Here is a 22,169-nt window from a genome sequence, read left to right as displayed (position 1 = left end):
CTTGCCACCCCCTTTAGGCCGACCCTGAGTTACCTTTGTGAGTCCTAACCCCTTTAACGGTATTAATAGATATTAAAGTACCGAAAGACTTTTAACCCAATTGTATTAACATGTATTAAAGGTTTATTTACGATCATTCTTCTATGAATTTAAAAATGCTTGAAATTCATGCCCCTTAATAGTAAGTTATTAACTTATTAGAGTTAATTGTTTGGTTAGTCGTTGTGTTTGTGCTTTTCAGATGTTGCATAATTGCCTAATAACTAAACAATTGATCCTAGTTGTATACTTACTACTAAATTGGTCAAGTTGACAAGTTGTATAAATATTGTAACTACGGTGACCATTGCCTTTAAGGGCCGTGAAATTTGTTCGATAAGTGAGCTAGTATTAATCTATCCTAGCAATTTACAGGATTAAATATTTAATCATAGTTAATCATACATTGCCACTCCAGTCATGGGGGCTCTTGCCTTTGAAGTGAAAATCAGAGATCAAAACATAGCATGAAAGTATATCTATTATCTTATAGTAGTTAACAGTATTAATAGGTATTAAATTACCAAAAGACTTTTAACCCAACTATATTAATAGGTATTAAAATGTATTTACAATCATTCTTCTATGAATTTTAAAATTACTAGAAATTCATGCCCCGTAATAATAAGTTATTAACTCATTAGAGTTAATTTCTTGGTTAGTCATTGTATTTTTCAGATATTGTATCACTGTTCCCCATTATTTAATAATAATTACACAAGTGATTCTAATGGTTGTAAACTTATTACCATATTAGTCAAGTTGTGTAAGTTTTGTAATCACAGCGGCCCTTACCTCTAATGAGCATTAAACTTCTTCTTTAACTGAGCGTGTAATGCCTATTTTACAAGCTCATTTAAAGAAGAAATTTAACGGCCGTTTAGGGCAAATAGTAAGGACTCCCATATCTACATAATCCATACATTGATAAGTAAGTGTATAATGTCTATTTTACACGCTTATTTAATGGCTGTTAGACGCAGTGATCACCATGGTTACAAAATTCATATATTTGAACCGTCATAGTAATAAGTTTACAACCATCTTAATCAACTATATAACATCTTAATCAACTATATAACTATTAGGCTCTTTGTTGTGGATCAAAAGAAAATGTGTTATATGCCTAGTAAGTCACAAATGGCGCTGCCAAACCACAACAACCTACTAATCAAGATGGTGCCCAACACTAAAATGCCCTCCAGCGCCATTTTTGTAGCGGTGTTATCATCATTTGGTGAGTGGGGTCTACGTTAAACTCACTGATCACATTCAAATACACAAACATTTATTTACCTTTTATTTTTTTTCTTTTATTTTAAATATTAGTTTACTTGAGTTAAAAGTCCATTATGAACATGACAATGCGCGATAACTATCAACACATTAAAGCACTAGTACAATACAAACAATAAACTCAATTATTATAAGAGTTATAAATTGGATGTGTCTTAATTGTAGAGCTCTCACTTTATTGGTGAGAGGTAGGAGGTTTAAACCTTACTATCACCAATTTATATGGGAGATATGAGAGATGACCATGGCTTGTCAGGGTTCGAGTCCTGATCTCACCCGGTTTTACCGGCCCCACGCTGTCTTGATGTTTGGCGGGCGTGGGGTCAGATTTTATCCCGGGAATCCCTCAATAGGTGGACCGCTAAACTAAGCCACCTCAAAAGTCAACAAGCTCTCCACCAACTACAAGTCTACAAGTAGTGGGTGTTCATATATACGAAGTAACAGGCAATAATACAGGCAAAGTCAATAGTCTGTAGATCGCAGCAATGGCGGGTCCTGTGGGTCGCAGAGACAAAAACACAGCTCAATCCATACACAAATCACGAATCGCAATCGCAATCGTAATCGGCATATTATTCGGAGGCCTTTTCGCTTTTTACTACCCTCATGGTTTCTTCTCCAACACTAATGCTTCTCAGTTTCAAGGTCGTCGTCTTGCCAAATCCATTCTCCAGGTTGATTCATCTTCATTGTCTGTTAATACTTGCTTTATTGGTTTCTTTAGGGTTTAACTTTTAGTTGTCTATATTATGCCCACCATGTGTTCGACGTAATGTTTGTAGTCAAATTGATTGCTTATTACTTACTCATTTTGGTTGTTTCATTTTTAGAAGCTACCAAACATCATATTCTTGTCAAAGTCAATTGCCAACTTTTTTTATCACATGGTTTACAAAATGAAATTGAGATTCTTTAGTTGATTGACTTACGTTGTGTTCCCGAGTTTAATGATTGAAAGAATAGAAGGGAAATGTTTAGTTAATTACCGTGTTCCCAAGTTTGATGGAAATGGAAAGAAAAGTTAAGATTTTTATGTGTTTAAAATACACTTTCGTTCTCGATCTCTCCAATTTGGAAGAAATAAAATAAGAAAGAATGAATTTTCGTACATTTTATTAAAAAAAACTGTTAAATGAGACTCGGGAACACAGCGTAATCTTTTAACCAAATTTTCATAATCGAAGAATCTTTTTTCAACAGATTGGATCAGCTTCGTGTGACTCATCAGAGCGAGTCAACATGTTAAAATCAGACCTTGCAGATCTGTCGACTAAAAATGATGAATTAAAGAAACAAGTTAGAGATTTAACCAATAAGTTAATGGCATCGGAGCAGAAAAATGGTAATGCTGAGAAGCAAGTTGTAGTGGTAGGCGAACCACAAAAGGCCGGGCCTTTTGGTACTGTAAAGGGTATAAGAACCAACCCGACAGTCCTTCCGGATGAAACTGTTAACCCAAGGCTATCGAATATATTGAAAAAGATCGCGGTTCAAAATGAGGTTATAGTTGCACTTGCAAATTCTAATGTTAAAGAGATGTTAGAAGTGTGGTTCACTAGCATTAAGAAGGTAGGCATACCTAATTATCTAGTTGTGGCATTAGACAACGGGATTGCTGATTTTTGCAAAGAAAACGATGTGCCGTTTTACACTAGAGACCCAGATGAGGATATCGATTCAGTTGGTAAAACAGGAGGTAATCACGCGGTTTCGGGTCTAAAATTCAGAATCTTGAGGGAGTTTCTACAGTTGGGTTACAGTGTGCTTTTGTCAGATGTTGATATTGTGTACTTACAAAACCCGTTTGATCATATATACCGCGATTCAGATGTGGAATCTATGTCCGATGGACATGATAACATGACTGCTTATGGGTATAATGATGTGTTTGATGAGCCATCTATGGGTTGGTCTAGATATGCTTATACAGTTAGAATATGGGTTTATAATTCTGGGTTTTTTTACTTAAGGCCTACTTTACCTGCAATTGAGCTTTTGGATCGCGTGGCTGACAGGATGGCCCGCCCGCAACCTGCGTGGGACCAGGCGGTTTTTAACGAAGAGCTTTTCTATCCTTCTCATCCTGGTTATGTTGGGCTTCATGCTTCAAAGAGAACGATGGACCGTTATATGTTTATGAACAGCAAGACCCTGTTCAAACAGGTGAGAAAAGACGGCGAGTTGAAGAAGTTGAAGCCTGTGATTGTTCATTTGAATTATCATCCTGATAAATTGCCGAGAATGAAAGCCGTCATGGAGTTTTATGTTGATGGGAAGCAAGATGCGTTGGAACCATTTCCTGATGGTTCTGAATGGTAACGTTTAAGGTGTACTTGATCTTGTATTGTCATCTAAATATGGTTTTCTTTACTTGCTGTCATCTATATTTAACTTTATACTTTCAGCAACTTGTTAAATGCCTATACTAAATGAGACTTGTGTTTGATCTTAATATTATTTGAACAGTCATTTGATTCTATTCTGTTCTTGTTAGGGGTGTGAACTAAGCGTGAGCTACTCTTGATCGGCTTGTTAAAAGCTTGAAATGAGCTGAGCTTAAACAAGCTCGAGGTTGAGATCATATAAATATTGTCTCGAACATCTCTGGCTCCTGTAGCGAATAATGATAGCTAACAAATTTAATGCAAATTATACTTAAGTTTATGTTTCAAAGGATAATTATAAGTAAAGAGATCAAAAGAACAAACAAAAGTAGGCTGAAGACAGATTTGTTGTCGGAAAGAAATACAGATGTTACTCTTGAGAAAAAAGGAACATTTAAAGATTACGTATGATACAAGAAGGAATTATCTTTTATGAGATCAATTTTTTCTTTCTTAGACCATGTGCAGTCATAAAGCTCCACTACCAGGCATTATGCGTCACGTGGCGCCTAGTCAGAGTTATGATTTTTTACAAAAACAGGCTGTAGTCATAACTCTCCGCCCCCAGGCATTATGCGCCACGTGGCTCCCAGTCGTTATTAATTTTATTTGTTTTTTTAAATACTAAATCATTTAAATAAATTAACATAAAATTAAAAAATACATTAAACTTCCAAATAAAAACTAAATTAAAAAAATACATCAAATTAAAAAAAAACATAAATAATACTAATAAAACTAAAACTTATTTATATTTTTCTAAAATTTTCGCTCGTCGAGTGGCTTTTAGAGATTGGACTATCAGGTCGTCTTCGGATAGCTCGTTTGATAAAATCTCGATGTCTTTGTCCATTTCATTCCTTCTAAGTAGGTCGACGGCGTCCAAATTTACTTGAAGTCGTTGTGTTCCAAGTTCGTGTAAATCTTGGAGTCGAGAGTTCATTCATTTGAATTGGCTTTCCAATTCGGGATTCGAACCCGTTGCCGATGACGAAGCGGCCCCTTTCCCCTTTCCTTTGCCTTTGGTTCTTCTACCCCCCGGCCGAGGCATCTTGGTAGTATTCACGGGGTCATTATCGCTTAAGTTGAAGTTTTGAACGGGGCGTGTCTGGATCAACCGAAGACGATGTTTTAGACTTTTTTGTACTCGGGCCACCGTCGGCTTCGGCTTCGGCATCCAACACCAAGCCCCATTTTGGGTGATGCCTCAATAGGTCTTTCCAAATGCCAAAGTAGTTGAAGGTCCCGCCGACCTTATGTTGAAACTCAACCAACATGTTTTCCATGACTTCCGCGTCCGAGACACCGCTACTCATAGTTCGATTCATCCGAGAGAAAACCGTATGGAAAGCCATGCATTTGGTGTTTATGTCGCCATATTTCGACAGTAACAAATCTTTTTCTCGACGCGAGTCCCCGCCAAGGTTGTGAAACCCCTCTATAATTTTGTGTCAAAATACCCCCGCTTTTTTATAGTTCGCTAAAAAAATAAAAACATTACAAGTTTAATGTTTGTTATAAGAAATTTAAAAAAATATATATGTATTTTAAAAACCTACCGCATTTGGCATCTTCCGATATCTGGCACCAAGCACGAGCACATAGTACGCACTCGTCTCTACCAGGGCTGTCACTTTTACCCGAAACCCGAAACCCAACCCGAAAAAACCCGTACCCGAACCCGATCTAACCCGACCCAGAAAACCCGAACCCGAGAAAAGGCTAATTCGAACCCGAACCGAAGTAATTCGGGTTGGTTCTCGGGTTTGATTTATAAGTTTCGGGTCAACCCGAAAAACCCGAATAAACTTTTAGTTTTGAAATTAAATACATTTTAAGGTATAATAAACTTAGTCTTAGCCACTAAAACTATCAAAATCTGGTCATAATAAACCGTTGTCTTTCCAATTACTATGGATCGATTGTATATTGTTAATTTATGTTTTCCGTTTATTACTAATAGTAACAGTAATTGAGCAACCAAATCATGCCCGATTGAAGACGATTATGGTTCGAGTTAGTTTTACTCTTCCTTTAAATTGTTTTATCAAATTGTGTTGGTTTATTATTTGAGTTACAAGCAAAGAATAATATGTTATTTTAGTTTTAGCATTATAGTTTTTAATTTTTTTTTTGTTTTTTGTTTTTCTAGGATACTTGAAACCTGATTAACCCAACCCGAAAAAACCCGAACCCGAATGACCCGAACCCGAAAAACCCGTGAGAGATTCGGGTTGGGTTTCGGGTCAAGATTTAAAACTTTGAAACCCGAAGAACCCGACCCGAAAACCCGAAAAACGAACCCGAAGAACACCCCTAGTCGCTACTCCACGCTATCACCGTCTTTTAACCCGAGGTTCGCCGGTGGGCTTCTTTGCGTGTTTTCTCGAACGTCCGCGTTGGCTCGAACCGCCCACGGTCTCCGGGACGGGTTGTGTCTCCGGCACGAACTCGACCTCGGGTTGGGTCTCCGGGGCGGGTTGGGAACCCGAACCGGCAAAATTGTTTGTCATTGGGTTTTGGAAACCGGACACCGCGTTTGGCATAGAGTTTTGTAGAAGTGCAAAGTAGGCGACCATTTGCGGGTCAAACATTTGCGGACGGGTACGGTTGGCGTCGGGACGGTAGATTGGTTCGGTTGTGGATTTTGGTTGTGGCTTGACGGGCATATTGGCCGAAACCGAGAATATTTTGGTTGTTGTTTGGAAACATGATGGTATATATATTTGTGTAAAAGATATAAATATTTGTGTAAATTGGTATAGATTGGAAGGAATGTGTTAAAAAATATGAGTTTGGTTTGTTTATATAGTATAAATATAATTAATATAATTTTTTTTTTTAAAAAAAGCCCAACGGCTCCAAGACCAACGGCTCTTTTTTTGGATCTGCGTGCCATGTCCAGCGTTTTAGATATAACGTTAGAAAAAAAAAGCATAACGCAGGGGGGGGTGTACCCCCCGCGTTTTCACCCACAACGCAGGCTACAACGTGACCAGTACACATGGTCTAAAAAAAACTTGTGAGCGATGGTCAAGAAGAAACGATGGTGGCGGTGGTTTCCCAGTCTCCGATGCGCTTCTCATGATATAATATATGATAGATTAAGATAGAGTGTGAGATTTAGGAAAAAGAACATATGTGAGAGAACATGTGAGTTATAGAATAAATGCATCAACGAGTTGTACAACAGATATAATGAATTGCACATTGATAAATAATAGATTTTGTGAGTGATGATAAAGATGATTTTTGATATGTATATATAATGCAAAGTCGTTACATGCCATCTTAAATTAGAACTAATATATTCTCCTACAAGATTTGTTTTTGTTATTTTATGATTAAACAAGAGAAATAAACCAGTGGAGTCATAACAAAATTAACCTTTGTATGTTACATGCCCCCAACCGCTAAACAAACAAAATATTCCAAGCATATGCATTAAGTGCTTGAATCATTGACATCGACAACAGACTATCTAAATATACACATGTACATGTTGCAACAATGTTGCAACATGAAGGTGTCCACTAAACTCAAAAATTCAAAAGTCTATATAACTAGACTTCGTATAACAAAACATTATTCCAAAGTCAAATCCTTATTAAGTTTATATGTGGTTAAATTTTTTTTGAATGTCCAACGAAGTCACCACATGGAGACACGCTCGCGTTTCAATCCGGAAAACCTCTCATCTAAGGCCAACGCCAGTAAACACTTACCGAAATCACGACAATACGTCGAAATAAATCTCGTTCAGTTCAAGAATGAAAAATCCAACTAATGAACCCCAACTAGTCACCAGCCACGTAGTCTCTCATCGTCACCCAGTCAACGACAAAGGATAGTTGAGGCCAAGGGTAGCCCCGGCCCCCTCCGTTTTTTTTTTGCGTAGAAGTGTAATTTTTACCCGTTTTCGTCCGACATTTTTGTATATGTAGTGTAAATTTACCCGTTTCCAACCGAAAATTTGATCCCAGCCCCCTCCGTTTACGGAATTTTTTAATGTGTATTTTCGTCCAAGATTCGTCATTACACCCGGTACCACCAAAACTAAATAATCCGAAGTCCGAACAGAAATCTAACCTGGGTCCACGACCACCATATTAGCACACGTCCCTAAGATTTTTATCAAATAAAAGCCAGCCTCAAATTTATGTCTTCCATTGCAATAACTTAACTTAAACCATACCCCACATTCGTTTGTTCTTTGTCTCATTCACTCACTCACCCAAACTTCATCATCCACTCGATTCAATTCAATTCAATTCAATTCAATTCAATTCAATTAATTAACTAATTTCAACACCAATTGAACACATTCAGTATATCACTAATGGAGAAAATAAGCCGAACAGCCAATCTATCGCTCCGATACAGCCTCTCTCAAAAATCATTAGAAAACATAGCTACTTCTTCTTCTTCTTCTTCTTCTTCTATCAGAAACAACTCTGATAATAATAATAATATTAATAATAATAATGATGTTGATTTTGATGACGTCTTCGGCGGACCTCCGACGCGGACGAGGTACAGTTTCGGCGGTGGTAGGAATAAGTCGTCGAGTTCTCAGTCTGGATTGGGCGAACGGCCGGTGTTCGGTGAGTCGTATGGTTCGCCGAGAACAAGGACGAGTGATGATTTTTATGATGATATTTTTAGAAGGAGCGATGAGTCGGTTCGGTCGCCTAGGTGGCGGTCTCCCACGGCGTTAAGTCCTGCGAAAAACCACACGTTTTCGACCTTGGTTCCGTCTGATTTCAGGTTCTCATCACTTCTGTTTTGTTATGATTTGTTAGTTTATTAATTTGTTTACTGAATTGCTAGTTTTGAAGCTTATTATGTGTTAATGTTAGATGTAATTAGAGCTAGGGGTGTTTAGAATTCGATTATTAAGTTTTGAATTCGGTTTTATAAAACTCGAATTCGATTTTTACTTGAGTCCAGTAAGCGAATACGAATTTATGATTTGTGATTTGATTTGAAATTCTATGTCAAATTTGGATCCCAAGCTCCCGAGGCGGTTCGCTTCTTGGAGCGGGAGCAGAAGGTGGTCCACAGTGACTCGCAGAGCCCGAGGAACCAAGGATTTATATTTAGTAGAATAGGCTTTGCGATTCAAAAGGGTATAGCGGCGCAGCTTGTTGCTCGCTTACCCATTATCCAAATGTAGCTCGGTTTGTGTTATATATAATAACTTTTATACATGTCAAATTATATATATATATATATATCATTTTTTTATTTGGGTCAAATTATTAGACCTTAGTAATCCATACATAATAAGTCATAAGTTCATTACAAATTACCAAGCCCGATAGCCTCATATTATTATTTCTTAAATTGGCCACAGTCCTCAAACCATAATTCAGGTTTTCGAAGTTCGGAGTTTTAAATACGAATTGAATCGAATTTCGAATTGGACATATAATACGAATAAGAATTCGAATCGAATAAACTCTAATTTTAATCGAATACTAATACTGGCAAAAGATAAAATTATTCGGATTATTATTCGTTAACTGAATTTTGATATTTTTGATCTGCTATAGTCTATATGTGAAGATTTAGGGATTCTGCATTTGAATATGAATGTAAAAAAAGAAAGAAAAAAAACAACACTAACTTCGTAGCCGGATCGAACCGTTGACAATGACCATTCTGGGTTAGCCAAATCAAATAAAACATTGTTTGGGTTCTTTTGTTTGTGAACCGTTCACAAACAAGTTCATTTCCTTTATGAACGTTCGATTAGCTGTCCGTGAACCGTTTGCTTGTCCGATAGAAAGCTTAACGGACGAACATGAACAAGGCGTTGTTCGGTTAGGTTCGGTTAGGTTTGTTTACAGCCCTAGAGATGATGTTATGTTTATACTATTGTTTATTCATACTCTCAGTCTGCCTCCAAAGATGACAGAAGATGCAGGCATTCCTGTATTTGGTTCAAATGTGCATATACAGAATGCTCATCTGTCTAGATTTTCAAATCCAGCAACACAAATATTCAGGAGTAATTCAGGTCAACCTGCTGGTAAAACACTATTATCGCGTGAATCATCTAGTGCTAAGGAGTCACTACACTCGACACAATCCACAGAAGCGGAAGTTGACCACAAGTCAAACGCTAAAACTACTGGAACAAGATCTCCAAGCACTGAGTTTCACTTTTCTATACACAAATGGCCCAATGTGGGAGTACCATTACTCATGTCTCTTCGTGGGGGAAAACATTATACTTTGAAAGGAAGTAGTAAAGTTAGCGCGGTGTCAGTGGATAATATGCAAGAATCTGGATTTCCTAATGAAGATTTGTCTTCAAAGAAAGAAGATACGAAGCCTGTTTCTGGAGTTAGTTTAATGGACGTTATTGAAAAAGAAACTTTAGCAGTCAAACCAGAAAATAATGTGCAGCATGAGGTCATAGCTCCAAGTTCTTTATTACATGATGAGCTTGAAAGAAAAGGTAATTTGTGGTTTCACAGTAGATATTAAATCAGAATATCAGATTATGCTGAAAGTTATAATTATAACATCTGTAAATTGAATTTTATTTTCTTGTGGATTCAGGTTATGAAGAGGCTGGCAAAGAGGCTGAAACTAAAGAAAAAATGGAGACAGCTAGTGGTAAGAAAAAACCCGTGGCGAAAAAGACAAATAAGCCTAGTGTCGGGTCACCTAAAAACCGAGTCAAAGGTATGGTCAAAGATTTTTTCAAGATTTCTAATCAAGAAAGTCCTCCAAAGGCCAAAACTAATGTGAGCTCTAGATGGAAAACTGGTGGTAAAAGCAAAACACAAGAAGAAGTCGATAATATCATTTCAAATCTTGATACTAATCCAAAAATCACGACAGATGCTTCGAAACCAACAAAATTGGCAAGTGAATTGCCTTCAGAAAATGTGAAAATGGCACCCGATGCTTCAACTGCAATACCATTGCATGGTAAAATGCCTGCAGAAAATGTAAATAAGATGCCAGATTCTTCATTCATGGTAAATGTATATCTATTTTAACTTCACATTATTTATTATTACACGAACAGGTTAATAAGTTTTACAATATTTTTTGTTTCTAAGGCGAAGGAAGAAACCGTGAAGTCCACCAAGCAGAAATCTGCATCGAATCGTACCATTAGAAAACTTGAGGATATAAACTTTCAGCAGGATACCACGCCATCTTCTGGTTAGTTAATTACCCGACAATAATAACTAATAAGCTGTTTTTAGCTTAATATTGGCTTCTGACATGCGGTTTTGTATCTCAGAATCAGTTCCTAACGGTTCCAAGGCTAGTGTTGAAAATATAGACGATATAGATAACTTCCAGGTATTCAATTTCTTGTCTTTTGGTAATTATTATTCGTATCACATATTTTATTAAACGAGGACTTGACACAGGTACAAGAATTGGCTACTGTGGATGATTCAAAAACTCAAGAAGAATCCGAGGCCATTATGGTAAACACATTTGTTATGAGATCATATATTATCATTACTTAATTGATTTATTTACGCAAATTACATAAACTAGGCTTTGGATTCAAAGATCCACACATGGTCAAATGGAAGAAAAGGAAACATTCGCTCACTGCTCTCCACGTTACAACTTGTAAGCCCAACCGCATTATTATGTTTCACGTCACATTTTCGGGTTCAAACTTCATATATTCTGTTCACACAGGTGCTTTGGGCTGAGAGTGGATGGAAACCGGTTGCACTTGTTGATATAATAGAAGCAAACGCAGTGAAAAAAGCTTATAACCGAGCAATGTTATGTTTGCACCCTGATAAGTTGCAACAAAAGGGCGCTGATTCGCATAAAAAATACATTGCCGAGAAGGTGTTCAATATACTTCAGGTACATTTTAATATTATGACTATATTATACTAAAAAAAATTATTTAATTTTATTAAATGTGATGTGGTACAGGAGGCATGGGATCATTATAATACTCTTGGTACACTTCTTTGACCATTCTGTGACATGTTATGATGATTGCCCCCACCACCACACAAGACAGACAATGTTTGAATTGTAAGCATCACTCTGCATAAAGGACTTAGCTTTCCTAAGTTTTGAATACAAAACTAGTTATATTATATACCACACTTTTTGTTTTATTTTTCTTCTAGATATATTTTGAGATATATGCATTGTAAGTTGTATATTTTGTAATATTATTAGTACATGTGTATGAAACAAATGCAATTCTTTTTTTTTTTATATATATTTTTTTTGGCAAAATATAAAAGGAAGTTTATGGCCATGACTGCAGGAATGCCTTTTTGTAGTATCTGAAGCAAAAGTCAGTTATTTAAACATTAGGCTGAGGGGTGTGGAGCGCGAGAGGGGGGCGCGTGAGCCCATCCGCTCGCGCCCCGGGGCGCGAGCACCACACCACCGAGGCGCGAGAGAGGCGCGAGAGGGGCGCGAGCACGCAGACCAAGGCAGGCGCAAGAGGGCTAGCGGGTGAAAATGGGCGTAAAGTTGGCCTGGGAATGCGTGAAGAGCCGTTGGGGCTTAGAAATAGAGCCGTTGGTTCTTTATTTTTATTAAAAAAAAAAAAAAAATTTTCTCTATAAAACCAATATCACATACCACCCAAAACCAATATCACATACCAATATCACATACCACACCCAAAACCCAAAATCACCCCATCTTTCAAACCTTTTTTTAAAAACATGGCTGGAAATTGGTACCCAAACCTAGATTCAGATTACAGTTACGACGATTTATGGTCGGCACCGGACCAACCGATGTTTTATTCGGGGTCGCAACAATCATCCGGCTTTCAACCATCCAACATACAACCGTCTCCTAACTTTGTTGTTCCGGAGACACAAGAACCAGAAGGTGAAGCTGCGGGACAAAGAAGACGCGTCCACCGGAAAAAACAAGTTGCAACGGACGAGTCGGGTTCGGCTTCGACTGGAAGGACGAAACGGAAAACCACTCCGTGGTCATCGGATGAGAAGGAAGCCCTGTGTCGGGCTTTGATAGTCATTTCTGAGGATCGGCGTTGCGGTAATTGTTTTAACGTTTTTAAAAATGATTTTTAATAAAAAAGTTAAATAAAAAAGTTAAATGACTTACAAATTTATTTATGCATTTTGCAGCGGACTACCAAAAGAGCAAGGTCTTTTGGACAAAGGTTAGGGAGACGTTCTATTCGCTCGTTGGGAGTATAGAGCCGAACGCCGATATGATTTCGGGTCGGTGGACCGAAATCAGAAAATTTGTCGGCTTGTTTACTAATCTGTTCAACAGGAACGCCGGTCGTATGAGACCAAGTGGCAGTGACGATTTGGTGGTTTATAATTTCACTGTCGAAGAGTGGAAGCAGGAGTGCCTGCGGAGGTATGGGACGGTGAAGACGTGGGACGATGTAAAGGTGTGGGAGAGGTTGAGAAGGTGTTGTAAGTGGGTTGAGCTGGTGGCGCCGGACCTTGATGCGGAAGTAGGGCCGAAACGGACTAAAACTAGTTAGTCTGGAGCGTATAGCACTTCCGCCGGGTCGGATTGCCGGGTTGGATTCGACCTAAACGTTGCGGGGGAGGAAACTTCTTCACCGCCGAGGAGGCGGCCATTGGGAAGGGACGCCAGGGGGAAAAAACCGGCTGAGGGGGAAGCCGTAAACATCACCGATCTTGTTGAATCCCTCAATAAATTCAACAAAACCATGGAGGTGGTCTCTAATGACAAAAAGGAAAAAAAAAGAATGAGAGATTTGGACTTCCTTACAAGAGACTTCAGTAACCTAAATCCGGTCGACCAAATGCTGATGGAAAAACAAAAGGAACGTATCCGGAAGAGGTTGATCGAAGAAGACCAAGCCGAAGAATAAGAATAATGTTTTTTTTAGTACTTTAATTTTTTTTTTAGATATTAATGTGTTTTTTTAATTAATGTGTGTTTTTTTAAATAATTTATGAGTTTTTTTAATAATACGTTTTTTTAATACATTTATAAAAAAATAAAAAAAAAACCGCTCGCGCCCCCTCTCGCGCCCCTCCACACCAGGGCCCGGGGCGCGAGCACCACAACCAACACCCATCTTATCAAGTTTCTCTCTCTGCCACATGTCACAATATTATTGGCTGGAGCCCCCACTCGCGCCCCCTCTCGCGCCCCCCACACCCCTCAGCCTTACATGTGATCATTTGAGTATCCATATTCGTTTATTTGACAATAATCAAATAATAATACTTATTCTCATATTATTCCTCCACTTCAATAATTACAATACTTTTATCAGAATTGATGATTGTACTTTGATTTGATTTGGTATTATACTTCAGTAATTATAACAGTTTGAATATGTTAATTGCTGACATGAGTTTAAATTATTAGACCACCCGATGTGGGGGCGGCAAAAGTTGATGTGGCCCTGCCTTAACGTCACGCACACCGTGCTGGAACGTTAAGACCCGAGGGTAAGGGGGATTTGGTAACGTGTTAACGGGGCGTCAAAGGATAAAAAGGTGGGGTTATGGGGCTTTAACAAAGAAATTGTGGGGCTTTAACGTGATAACGGTGCTTTAAACCACAACGTAGTGTTAGAGGGATGTGTTAGTTAAAGTTTATCGCCTACGCGACAATGATGTAGTGCATTAACTTGAGTGTTTGATCATATGCAACTAGGGTGTAAATCGAGTTAGGTTGATGCTTTACCGATTGGCATGCTGAATATTTCAATGGTTCAAGCTGAACATGACCCATATATTTTATACATGTCAAGAACATTTAAAATCATGTAACACGAACACAATCTGCTTAACTCATTATCTAAACGTGTCAAACGGGTTGGTAGGTAACAGTCAAGCTATAAATGTGTTAATCGGTTGCTGGGTTGTAAAAAATAGTGTAGGTTATATGAGTTAGTGGGTTGACCTATTTAAATTTAACTAAACGGGTTAAACCGGTCAATACAACGAGTGGATTACCCAGGGCCGTCTTTGAGGCATGGCAGGGTAGTCGACGGCCACAGGCCCGACACCCCGTTAGGCCCGAAATTTTATTTTTTTCAAAAAAAAAATATATGTATTTTTATCAAAAACATGTGTATAATCAATGTTTCAACACAATTACATAACCACTAGCTTGGTTTAATGATAAAGGGGTATGACATCTAACCAAAAGGTTGTGATTTCTAGTCTTATTTGAGACAATTTTAATTTTATTTTTATACAAAAGTTTTTTACACAACTTAAATCATAATCAAATAAGCCAATTTATAATTAAATTGTTTAAACACAACAAAATGTTTCTTTTATTTAAGGCCCAAAAAAAATTCGCATTTGGTCCAAAAAATTTTTCGTCTTTTCAGAGCCGGAGCTGGGATTACCCATCTAAGCACCTAATAACTACTAAGAAGTGAATAACCCGTCCAACATAGATGAGGTCCTAAAAACACCCAATGGATGTCCCTCACATATGGCTAGTAACGTCGACAAGAGCTAAAAACTCTCCACTAGGACCACCCATTGGTGGAATATTTTTCCATAAGTGGGTACATTAAGAGATGACTATAATGGCAATTGACCACTCAGTCGAGGTGATGGTTAAGGCTTAGGATTTTATGGTCTCGGTTTTGAAATCAGACTCAAGGGTTTTTTTTTTCCTTTCACGGTGGTGTGTTTCCACCTTGATGGTGTTCCAGTGTTCCTCCTGGATGACTCACACATGAAACGTCAAGATCAGTATTGACGGTTGACATGCCATCACAAGATGGCTTACTCGAGTATTGCTGGTAGTTTTAAACGTTGTTAAAAAAGACATGACTTTAGTGAGATGTTACTCATAGTATGAACGGATTTTTTAAATATAGACAGATCTCATTCCTGTGATGGGCGGTCTATAAGACTCATCCAAACACCAATATTAAGAACAAGATCACCCCTATCACCTTTTTTTTTGAAATATATTAAGAAAAGAAAAACCCATATGGATGAAAATAATTATATAGTGACTTTTTTGTTAAAAAATATTTGCTTTATTTATTATGTAAACATATTTATATAGTTTTCAACTGGTTTTCTTAATTTGTTATCTTGTAAATTAGTTTAATTAAACCTATATTTTTACAAAATATAACCTTAAAAAAACTTTATTCTAATCAAAATTCATGTGTAAGAATCATGTTGAATCCAGCCGAACCTCATCGTCAAGAACTTAAGTTAATAAATTGAAACCATCAATAAGAGATTGTTTATTAAATTTGTTTGTGTACTTAATTAAATATTTTCTAACTTTTCTTTTTGAAGAAAGTGATCATGAACAAGGGTCAAAAGTAAAAAAAGGACAAATATCCTGTCACAAATATTTAACTCTAACTTCACACACACACTTCCACTTTAACTTTTAAAACATTCCTAAGCCTTGTATGTTACTCTATTAAATATTAATCCAATTTCAAATGTTTCAAAACATGGATCCTCCATCAGGAGCGGACCAAGGCAAAGAGGTCTTCTAATTCCTATCATCAGAAACTTTGCTACATAAATTAATATTAAAGTAAACATAAGTTGGACTAATTAACCATAATGAATTGAAGTCAATGGTCAAGTTTAGTAACATAGATTTTCATTTGGGAAATTTTTGTGTGCAAAAGATTTATATATACCACGACCTACTATAATTTTATGATATAACTTATAAGTATTTAAGTTGGTTGTTTTAATTTTCTTTCATTTCTTAATAACCAAATGATTATTCTCGTCTAAAATATTATTTAATTGTATTCTAATAAAGAAGGGCAAACCAGTGCACAACACTCTCAATGTGTAAGGTCCAGGGTGTCAAGCCAGCTTGAGCCTGATGTACACATTCTTACAATGCTGAAACAAATTTTTACAAATGGTTGTTTCCACACAGCTAGCAAAGAAGAGAACGTTTACATAGTTTGTCGTGGTATATATTTTCCACTCTTAAAAAGCATTAAATTTAATTCTTATTAATAAAACTATATCACTTTGTCGTAGACTCGTAGTATATATGCCCCACCCTCGTATCAACCACTGTTGTTGTCCGTCTTACCCTCAAAAAGCTCAATAATTTGTTTTTTTATAAGACGAGTGAAAACTTGTTAGGATATCACCATAACGGATTTCTCCTAGCCAAACATGTTTAACTGTTGAGCTCTCGTCTCATCCACATTCAATGGTCTGTTTGGTATGGGGTAATGGAATGGACGACAGAATGGAATGGACGTGGTAATGGAATGGGTTATTACCATTCCAATGAAATGTTTGGTTACCACATGGGAATGAAATGAATCATTACTTTGTATTGTTGGTAGGTAAGAAAAAAATAAAAAATAATAAAATTAAAATGGTAGTGAGTGGTGGTGGTGGTGGGAGCGGTGGCGGTAACGGTGGAGGTGGTGGTGGCGGTAACAGTGGAGGTGGTGGTGGGTAGCGATGACGGTGGGCGGCGTGTGTGATGGTGGGGCATGATTGAAGGATGCGGAGGGCGGCTGGAGGTGGTGGGTGGCTAACACTGATGGCGATGGTTTGTGGAGGTGGGTGGTGGTGGCGGAGGACGCCAATGGTAGTGATTGGTGGCAGTGGCGGTGGTGGTGGGCAGCGGTGACGGTGGGCAACATGTGTGATGGTGGGGTGATGGTTGATATATGCGGCGGGCAGCTGGCGGTGCTGAGTGGCTACCACCGATGGCGATGGTTGGTGGCGGTGGTGTACGGCGATGGTGGTGGCAGTGGTGGTGGTGGTGGTGGTGGGTGTTGATGTTGGGTGGTGGAGATTATGTAGGGTGAATGAGGGAATGGAATGAAAAAAACATGAGGTATGGATTGAATGAAATTGGGGTATTTTAGGGGGAATTGAATGGACTAGGTAATGAGTCATTCCATTCATTTGGTCAACCAAACACACTATTTTACATTCTCTCACAATGGGTCATTCCATTCCGTCCTCCATTCCTGCATACCAAACACTACCTTAATATGTTCAAAACACATTGGTAATATTTGAGACGAGACATTTTCTACGCAGTATTATTTATTACGTGGATAGAACATAACAGAACTGACTTATAATTTTCTAAGGCTTAAAAAAATAAAAAGAATTAGTGAAAAATTACATGTAAATAAAATAAAAGCTGTATGTATATTCACCCTAAGATATATGAAAAAGATAGATAGTTTAATACTAATAATTTATGTGGAAGAGATATTTCACACATACATTCCTGTTATCGATATTTAAATAGAAAAACTTAGAGAGAGAAAAAAGAAAAGAACAAGGTATAGAATAAATAGAAGAGAAGAGAGTGGACCAGGTTTCCAGACGTCCGTTTTCCATGGTTGATTAATTTAGAGGTTAGGCTGTCACTACACACATACACGCCCACTTGTCTCTAACCTCAAACCAACCTTCTTCTTTGCTTTCTCTTCATTATTTGCAGCTGGAATCTCTCACCTACAATTTTCCGGCTGCTGTTTCTTTTTTCTAATTTGCTCTCTTCTGTAAGTAATTAACTTCTACTCAATATCTGTTTGTTATACATCGAACGCTTCGTCTCCATTTCATCCATATTTTGTAGATCTCAACTAAATTACCTTCTCTAATTTTGTTTCATAGCACAAGGCCGTTTGGTAGCCTCTTAAGGATCTTTAAGAACTCAAGTCTGAATGGTTAAGAGCTAACATCTTAAGTTACCTCTTAACCATGAAGCTACTAAAAGGCTATCAAACAGCTTAGAGTCAGTTTGGTAGCCTCTTAATGACGCAGCCTCTTAATAGTCATTAAGAGGCTTACCTTTTAATGATTCATAACCACTTAATGGTTAAGATGTGGTTAAGAGGTAGCCTTGAGTTTAAATGGTAATATGACAATAATTCAAACTTAAGGTTACTTTTTAACCATTAAGTTAAAAGCAGTGTCTTAATTGTCATTAAGAGGCTACCCCTAATTCTCATAAATTGGGAGTTAGGTTTGTTCGTCCAGAGGCGAAGTATAATGAGTGCCAGGGGTGGCCCCGCCCCCCCTGTTTTTTCGCGCGTTAGTGTAAATTTAGCATTTTTCGTCCGAAATATTTTATGCGTAGTGTAAATTTGCCTGTTTACGATCAAAGATTTAAGCCCAACCCCTTCATTTATGAAAATTTTTATACATTTTAAGCCCCCCCGCGTTCACGTCCAAGCTTCGCCACTGTGTTCGTCAAAACAGTTTTCGAGATACCGTTCAATTTGATGATTACATGTTACTATATGTGGTCACTCCTGACATTCACAAGCACTGTGTGATATATTTAGCAAGTTTTCAGTTAGAAGAATAATTTCATTTGTTTTTATCCTTTTGTAGTTTGCTAAACATAAATTCATAATTTGTTTTGTCTTGATTTTTTATTTTATATTAATATATATATATATATATATATATATATCCAGAATATTATGGAAAATTTGATATTATAATTTATATATGAGTTGTTGCACACTGGACATTCTATAATAATAATAATATATTATTATTATTATTAACTACCTAGCTGCTAGCTGGATATGTTTGAATATTCTATATGCTAATAATTAAGATATAGCCTTTAGTTGTGGACATGTGTAGGTAGATACATATGAATTATGTGATCATAGTCGGCAACATGACATGAAAACATTCATCTGGTTTATATTTGTTTTTTTTAAATGTATCAAATTAATGTTTTATATCTATGTTATGAACTTATGATTAATATATGTTGTACATTTATAGGATGAGTTGTGCTTAACATTGGAGCAAAATGAAATTCGCAACGAAGAAGAGTCCGTTTCATTTAAAAGGAAAATCAACCGCGTGTTTTTGTTTATTTCCGAAAGTTAAATCTGGATACGGGCCGGGAAAGTCACCGGTTTATCTCAACGTCTATGACTTAACACCCATGAACGGTTATGCTTATTGGGCCGGTGTTGGCATCTTTCATTCTGGTGTAGAAGGTAAAAAATTTTTATTGAGTAAACTATTATTTCCGTCCCGTGAAAGCATGACCAAGTATTCTTATTGGGCCGGTTATGCATTTTACTCTTTTATATTTTTCTTAACTTTTGTTTTAATTTAACAAATTATTTTTTAACAATTTGAATAACTAAACAACTTTTAAATGACAGTTCATGGTGTAGAATATGCATTTGGAGCTCATGACTATCCAAGCAGCGGTGTGTTCGAGGTCGAACCACGCCAATGCCCGGGGTTCAAGTTTAGAAGGTCGATATTAATCGGGACCACATGTCTTGACCCGGTCCAAGTCCGGGAGTTCATGGAACATCATGCTGCAAACTACTATGGCGACAAGTACCACCTCATTGTCAAAAACTGTAACCATTTCTGCAATGACATTTGTTACCATTTAACCGGGAAGTGGATACCAGGATGGGTTAACCGACTTGCTAAACTCGGTAACATAACATTTCATGCATATTGATCATTGAGCTAGTTTTAAATTTTAATAATAGAAATGTTGTTTAATATGATTTTATATGTATGCGTAGGTTCGATATTTAGCTGTGTTTTACCGGAGGCACTTAGAATTACGGCTGTGCAACATGATCCTAGTTTGATACCGTATGAACACGAGAAGCAAAAGCTTAGAAGTAATAGTTTTAGTTTCTTGTCCTTCGAGGCAGAGACAGTTATCGGTTTCTTCTTTGCTTTTACAATCGCCATTAAAGGGATGTTTAAGGCCGTGGGAGTTGAGGCGATCCAGAACCGTTGTGATGGACGGGTAAATTGTATAATAATGGATGAATTTGGTTGCTTAAACCTTGTTTGTTAGACGGTTTATGCACAGAAAGTGCATTGTACACTATTAAAGTTCTAAGAATATCTTCAAAATCTTTGAAGTTTACCGTTATATATATAGGTATTGGATCATTTCAGAAATTTTTTTAAAGCGAGAAGTGCGAGAAGTGAAGGTGTAACTCCATTAATCCCTAATTTCACTCAATTTCTTATGTGTAGATGTGTTGTGTAGGTGCGTTGTGTACGTGTGTAGGTACGTATGTTTGTATATGTGTATGTATGTTTGTATGTGTGTAGGTACGTAGGTTTCAATGTGGCTCGGTACATTTGTATGTGCATAGGTAGGTTTGAATGTGTATTAAGACATAAATACAACCAACCTACATACATGTAGGTAACATCATAAGCAAGGGAGTGAAAAATTAGGGATTAATGGAGTTACACATTCATTTCTCGCACTTCTCGCTGTAACTATGGTTGGTATCTTTTAAGAACTCTAAAAAAGTTAGGAACTCTTAGGAACCCTTAACAACCAAATAACTTTTTAATTTTTTTTATATATTAACATTATTTAAGAGTATTTTTATCATACTTTATATAAAATTTTTTGATTACATATACTAATCACAAGTTTACATATATGTAAAATTTATGTACTAACAAATTTACATATGTGTCAAACAAAACATAGATATGCATAAAAACTAATTTTCAAAATTGTAATTGTAGATATATATATATATATAAATGATAAAACTAATCTCAAAGAACATTAACATACAAAACTTTTTATAAAAAAACGTTAGTTTTCATGAGTTCCTTCAAGTTCTTAAATATTTTTACAGTTCTATAATGATACCCATACTATATATATATTTACAAAGACAGGACAACTAGAACAAGGAAGGAATAACTTTAAATATTCAAAATCTGAGTTTTATAAGAGGAAAGACCAATTTAATTTACATGGCTAGTTTAATCAAATGAGTAATGCTCGTATTTTAACATATTTATCCATTAAGTAAGAGGGGTTGTGTTAGGGTTGGGCCAGATCATGTTTAATAAAAGAGGTTGGCCCACCATTTAACCCGTTTATTAAAATCTACCAACCTGTTTAACATGCTTACAGCCAATTACAACTAGGGATGTGAATGAGTCGAGTTTTTTGTAACCGACTCAAATCGGCTAGTTAAAAGTTCTACCTGAGCCGTGCTTAAACAAGCTCGAGCTCAAGCATGCATAGTATCATAGATCGACTATTTGATGATTGTGTTGCTTGTTTGTACGTGAACGCTTGTTGGCTAATCATGAAGTTCATCAAACACGGCCTTAATGGGAATACACAACACATACATGCCTAGTTGTGTTAGCAAAATGAGCATGTCGTTGGTTGCGAGCTGTTGCCGCTCGCTTGATCCTAACTCCAAGACATGACAAAACCTCATGACCCTTATCATAAATGGGATGCAATGGTTGGCCTTCCGGCGTCACACAAAGTCAAAAAGATTGTTCTGTGACAATAGGCTCACAACTCACAAGCTCAAACAAGTCTATGTTAATCTATCTATATATGTAATATGTATATCTATATGCTTAATATATATAAAGCATGAGTTCGGACTTCTTAATCTTTAAAAAATACCAAACTTGTTGCTTTAGGTACAATAAGTGATGCATAAAAATTTTAAAT

The 22,169-nt window shown here is 37.0% G+C and overlaps 2 protein-coding genes and 1 pseudogene across 4 annotated transcripts; all 3 read left to right on the top strand.

The window, feature by feature from the left end:
- The first annotated feature begins 1,773 nt into the window (after positions 1–1,773).
- LOC143537754 (arabinosyltransferase RRA3-like) lies at positions 1,774–3,832 on the top strand. Its single transcript, XM_077031453.1, has 2 exons — positions 1,774–2,012; positions 2,539–3,832. Exons 1-2 carry the CDS (start codon positions 1,824–1,826, stop codon positions 3,655–3,657), a joined length of 1,308 nt encoding a protein of 435 aa, XP_076887568.1. The 5' UTR covers positions 1,774–1,823; the 3' UTR covers positions 3,658–3,832.
- A 4,159-nt stretch (positions 3,833–7,991) lies between these two features.
- LOC143537750 (J domain-containing protein required for chloroplast accumulation response 1-like) lies at positions 7,992–11,945 on the top strand. Of its 2 annotated transcripts, none has more exons than XM_077031447.1 (9): positions 7,992–8,489; positions 9,623–10,188; positions 10,293–10,717; positions 10,802–10,907; positions 10,990–11,051; positions 11,123–11,182; positions 11,256–11,333; positions 11,406–11,582; positions 11,655–11,945. In XM_077031447.1, exons 1-9 carry the CDS (start codon positions 8,062–8,064, stop codon positions 11,694–11,696), a joined length of 1,944 nt encoding a protein of 647 aa, XP_076887562.1. In that variant the 5' UTR covers positions 7,992–8,061; the 3' UTR covers positions 11,697–11,945. The 2 variants fall into 2 exon arrangements, with proteins under 2 accessions (XP_076887562.1, XP_076887563.1); XM_077031448.1 differs by having other exon boundaries at positions 10,293–10,723; positions 10,823–10,907.
- Positions 11,946–19,441: 7,496 nt separating this feature from the next.
- On the top strand, positions 19,442–20,581 carry LOC143537737 (deSI-like protein At4g17486; annotated as a pseudogene). Its single transcript, XR_013136116.1, has 3 exons — positions 19,442–19,677; positions 19,849–20,136; positions 20,230–20,581. The product of XR_013136116.1 is annotated as a deSI-like protein At4g17486 (transcript).
- The last annotated feature ends 1,588 nt before the right edge of the window (positions 20,582–22,169 follow it).

The sequence above is a fragment of the Bidens hawaiensis genome, unplaced genomic scaffold, assembly GCF_021521415.1.
Source record: "Bidens hawaiensis isolate Kalapana, Puna unplaced genomic scaffold, B.hawaiensis_p1.1 tig00011343_1, whole genome shotgun sequence".
Lineage (NCBI taxonomy): Eukaryota > Viridiplantae > Streptophyta > Magnoliopsida > Asterales > Asteraceae > Bidens > Bidens hawaiensis.
The sequence above is the reverse complement of the archived record's forward strand: the minus strand, read 5'-3'. Positions and strand labels throughout refer to the sequence as shown.

What these genes read in the sequence shown, in the direction of transcription:
- LOC143537754 (XM_077031453.1), top strand. Translation starts at nt 1,824, where the DNA reads ATGGCGGGTCCTGTGGGTCGCAGAGACAAAAACACAGCTCAATCCATA. An exon ending in TTGCCAAATCCATTCTCCAG is followed by an intron (nt 2,013 to 2,538) that starts GTTGATTCATCT and finishes TTTTTTCAACAG; the next exon opens with ATTGGATCAGCTTCGTGTGA.
- LOC143537750 (XM_077031447.1), top strand. Translation starts at nt 8,062, where the DNA reads ATGGAGAAAATAAGCCGAACAGCCAATCTATCGCTCCGATACAGCCTC. An exon ending in GGATACCACGCCATCTTCTG is followed by an intron (nt 10,908 to 10,989) that starts GTTAGTTAATTA and finishes TTTGTATCTCAG; the next exon opens with AATCAGTTCCTAACGGTTCC. An exon ending in TGCTCTCCACGTTACAACTT is followed by an intron (nt 11,334 to 11,405) that starts GTAAGCCCAACC and finishes CTGTTCACACAG; the next exon opens with GTGCTTTGGGCTGAGAGTGG.